General features: G+C 42.6%; 1 protein-coding gene and 1 long non-coding RNA gene across 2 annotated transcripts in view; one reads left to right on the top strand and one right to left on the bottom strand.

Moving 5' to 3' along the window:
- LOC119578065 overlaps positions 1–742 on the top strand; it is a gene marked incomplete in the record, with an annotated part of 6,983 nt that extends 6,241 nt beyond the window's left edge. Inside the window, 2 exon segments of the mRNA XM_037925823.1 lie at positions 159–277; positions 443–742. Of these exon segments, the coding sequence (XP_037781751.1) occupies positions 159–277; positions 443–589 (266 nt within the window).
- Positions 743–1,323: 581 nt separating this feature from the next.
- LOC119578008 overlaps positions 1,324–4,573 on the bottom strand; it is a 22,608-nt gene continuing 19,358 nt past the window's right edge. Inside the window, exons 2-3 of the long non-coding RNA XR_005229177.1 lie at positions 3,454–3,785; positions 1,324–1,665 (exon numbers count right to left, since the gene is read on the bottom strand). This is a non-coding gene — a long non-coding RNA (uncharacterized LOC119578008). The remainder of the gene's footprint in view (positions 1,666–3,453; positions 3,786–4,573) is intronic.

The following is a 4,573-nucleotide window of genomic DNA, read 5'->3' as shown; positions in this document are numbered from 1 at the left end:
AAATCCCAGTCTTTCAAGTTCATATCTTTAAGTCTTTTTATAAATTCATCATTTTTTTGAGGTTAGGTTAGATCTAGAATGATGTAAATCCCAATGTTACATAGATATCATATCTGTCCTTTCTGAGTGAAGGAGTGCATTTTTTTTCTCCTTTGCAGAACTGCAAGAGTGCAACCAGAAGCTAGATGATGAACTGAAGAAAGGACGAAGAGATCATGATGACTTACAGAAGGAGATAGCAAAGCTTGAGAAAGGCCAGAGTCAGATGAAGAAAGAGGTATAGCTAAGCTTGTGGCTGACTGGGTAGAACCATCAGCTTAGTCTTCCATATGTTGTGAAAAAGTCCCATATATTATAGTATGAAAAGCACTGGTTTCAGGACTAAAGGTTGAATTGAGTGTCTTATTTGGTCTAGAACCTAATTTTGACTTCCTTTTTCCAGAATTCGGAGCTAGAGCTGATTATTAGCAGCCATGAGAAGACCCTGACAGAGAAGGAAAGTCAGCTGGAGGAAATGACAAGGAAATTCACAGAGTTGAAACGTATTCAAGACATGATCCACAACATATCTGCTGGGAAACTGGTGTAGTTTTCAGAAGGGTTTAAATAAGTGATGGGAAGTAGGTTAATATGTAGTTTTAAGAAAACTGCTCTCCTTACACTCCTGCCCCCTAGGCAAGTTTTTGCTGCAAAAATGTAATTGAAGATATAAAAAGTAAAATAACCAGTGTAAATGATTCATTTAAGCACTGTTCTTAAACGAAATGTTTCATACTTGGTATTAACCCGTGTTTTTATAAAGCATATTAAAAATATAAGATACGGTTTTGTAAGTAGTAGCTTGATATTCTTGATATTCTGTCTATTTTCTAAAAAATTAAAGGAATGAAATCCCAGAGCGTGTCATTTTTACCTGGAGTCCTGGTTTCCTCGGAATAGATCCACAAGCACTTTGGAAAATACTCCTCAAAAACATCCCTAATTCTACCATCCCGTATTTGCGCACTCGATTCCATTTTTTTCAACCCGATTTACCTCGTTTTGGCTAATCTATATTCGTATCTAATGTAAGATATACCCCCTCCTTTAACAAACACTGTTACCGTCATCCGTCATGGTCATTTTAATTCCTCCTGAAGAATAATATTAAGGAAAATGTTTGTGTCAACTTAGTTTGGTTTAGCGGCAAGAGAACTCACGTTTTCTAAAGTGTACGCCGAACTTTTCAAAACGACTCAACATCTTAAACTCAATAGAGTAAATGTTCCTGTGTAAGTCACATGAGGGTTGGTAGCGAGCCAGGAAAGAAAAAAAAGGGGTAAATGGGGGAGAGTCTCGCTCATTTTATTGTCATGAAATAATACAAAGTTCTCTACATACGTATGCCTTGCGGACTAGCCAGCCCACGGCGGGGATCTTCCCTGGTCAATCCTCACATGCCCAGGGGATGGGTATCCCTCCTACAGGAACAAAGCTCGAGAAAGGGCGACCTGCTGACCCCCTGAGAGCGAGAGCGTGTCGAGCTACGCCGGACTGTTTTGGCGATGGTAGCTGCTGTCCCGATAGTTTCATATTCGAGGGAGTCACAACAGTATTACTACAGCCCGCGAAGTTCAGGCCCATGTCAGCGATCACACGTCAGCACCCAAGGGACTCCTCGCTCCTCTGAAATTGAAAAGATAAATATAGCAGATAGGAGGAATGGAATGGATATTATCACTGCAGCAGCACAAACCGGGGATAAATGTACTAAATAGTTGCAAAACCACTTCATGTGCAACCGACCATAAAACGCATTCTGAGCCGACACAAACGATGTACTGAGAATACAATCTGGTAAAAATACGAACCAATATTATATCATTCAACTAATTGAAGATTAATTTGAAGAAACGCGACATTTAAGTAAAACGGCCCCAGAGAACATGGGAAAATTTTGTCTAGCAAAGAATTATTCAAGTTCGTGCATATATTAAATACAGAAAAAAAATTCCATATGCACTGAATCCTGAGGAAAACATTCACTTAAAAGGTCCACCAAACCCGACGATCATCTGTCAACCACAGCCAGCGCTGCAATTACTGATCTCGGTAAAATCACAACCAGAATTCCTTTCTTTTCCAGATGACAAAACTCGTGTCAAAGCGGAGAGCCATTAAGAGAGCGTACGGAAGTTTCAGGAGAGGGTTGGGGGCTGGATTTGCTTCGCTTCGTCCGAGTCATCTCGATCTTGCAAGGGCCCCGAGGCCATCACTCGGTCAGCATAATGGAAGAGGGTTCGGCAGAAGGGTTGCCCCTGTAAATTGCAAAACAGCTGGAACTCTTAACGACCGCTCCCCCAACCCCTTCCCCGATATTGTCGGGGGGGGGGGGTATAGGAGACGGAGACTGGGACCTAATACTGGGGAATTCCCCTACCCTTGGGCCACAGCCTAATTTGCACCCCTTCTACTATCCACTTCCTAAGGTGTGGGATTCGTGCTGAAAGGATGAAAGGCTGACATTGTGCTAGTCACGAACGGCCTGTTCAGCAATGTCTCCAAAAACAAGTAGGCAAAGTTTCCTTCCGCATGCGCCCCGATCGTTTCCGCCTTGTCACATCCGCATCCCACGATAAAGTATTATCATCCCATTCCTAATTAGCCTCATCCCTCCCTCAATACTAGCACCGAAACGGACCATCTCCCCAACAAACTGCCCTGTCTTCAAGGATTGGTCAGAAGACTTAATCGTTTGTCTCTTGGACTATGATGCAGAATCAGTTCAATGCTACGTCATCCCCCTAGACGCCGACGCAGGTCCCCCACTGATATTGCTAAGATATTACCTCCCCTTTAACGTTTACGTTGGCGGAGGGTCCCCTCCATGCACCATCATATCAAGCTCCCCCCCCCCCCGTCAATGTCAGAATTGTTGGCGCCTAGACCACCCTGCCAAACACTGCCGTTCTACAGCCCGATGCCCTCTGTGTGCCCAACCTGGTCGTGATCAAAATGCTCCAAGTCTGAGGTAACAATTCTCCGATTCAGACTTGGCCTTACGTTACGAGAGGCTATTCTCTTGCTACCTACTCCAGTGATGCTCTTCGCTCCCCTTCCTGCCGTATTACGTTTCCAATTCTGCCCGCTTCCTCTCCCAGCCAAATTCTTTTACAGTTCTAAACCCTAATCTTTACCACTACCGACAACTACCCTTCTTCCTCCTCGCTCTACCCGTAGCAGAAAATCTAAATGTTCCCCATTTTCTACCATACCCTTTCCTCCACCCCTCTCTTCTATTTCTCGGGTGTCTATCTCATCTCCTCCGCCTCAAAAGAAAACCTTTAATTCTAAGACCTTCCAAACAAAATCCACTTCACTGGGGCTCGGAAAGCACACTTCCCCAGACGATTGCAGGAATTTCACAGGCGACTTGAAAGGCACGCCTCCCTCAGACGATTGCAGAAATCTCACCAGGGGACTCGGAAGGCACGCCTCCCTCAGACGATTGCAGAAACCTCACCAGGCGACTAGCGTTACCGTTCGGTCTACGGGTTATTTCATGTACCGGCTACTGCAACGTTTATTCCTCTGCAAAAAATATTATCTTCAATTTGTCTTGGCTTAGAGCGTCCATGCCGTACAGATTAAGCGAGAGAGCCCGGACCTGTTGCTCTTGCGATCGTCACCAAGAAAGTGTCTCGGTTCGGCGCCGCTTCGGTCGAGTCCGAACTTGAAGGGTTGTTTGCCACAGAAGCAGTGGCTGTCCGCTGGTCTGATAGTTCGGGACGGAGGGAGCAGCTTCACTGCAACACAAGTACAAGCTTTAAAACTTTGTTTAGAATAATTTACGCAGCCAAATAATGCACCCGTTTCCACAATTTCGAATCACTTGATGTAAATGCATTGTCAGTATTCATATTCGGAATTTGTTGTCTTCACCAAAACCACTTCAAGGTCTAGAGAAGCTCGTGCCATTTCTTTGGTTCATATGTAAATATTTGTTATCATCTGCTTAGAGATATTTCTTGTTGCTTGCCAGTAATAGCAATATTAAAGAGACACGTGATATGTAAAACACAGAGAAAATTCAATTGCTTATATCTATCTCGACGTATATCTATTTGACCTGTATTTTTATATACCGTATATAAGTATAATACACACTGGCAAAAACACTATGGTGCCATTAAACGGGAAAGTTAATCATCTATATTGGGAGCATGTTATGAAATACCAGACTAATGGAATTTGTTCATCTTAGATCTCAGGGCATCTTGAAGGAGCAAGCCATCGGAGGCGAGAGATTAGGTTTCTAATCAAAACTGACAAAGCAGTCAATCACGGTGGCTTTGGGCGAGTGCTCCTTCTTGTCCGTTGGTTTCGTCGTTGTTATATTCTTCGGAATCAAAGTAATTTAACTATCCAGTTTTTGGTTAATATCAAAGGTGTCTCTGTCATCATCACAATTACCTGTTTTGCTTCGTCTGCGATATATATATATATATATATATATATATATATATATATATATATATATATATATATATATATATATATATATATATATATTATTTTTGTTTTTTTTTTTTTT

The sequence above is a fragment of the Penaeus monodon genome, chromosome 1, assembly GCF_015228065.2.
Source record: "Penaeus monodon isolate SGIC_2016 chromosome 1, NSTDA_Pmon_1, whole genome shotgun sequence".
NCBI lineage: Eukaryota > Metazoa > Arthropoda > Malacostraca > Decapoda > Penaeidae > Penaeus > Penaeus monodon.
This window is presented reverse-complemented; position numbering and strand designations above follow the sequence as displayed.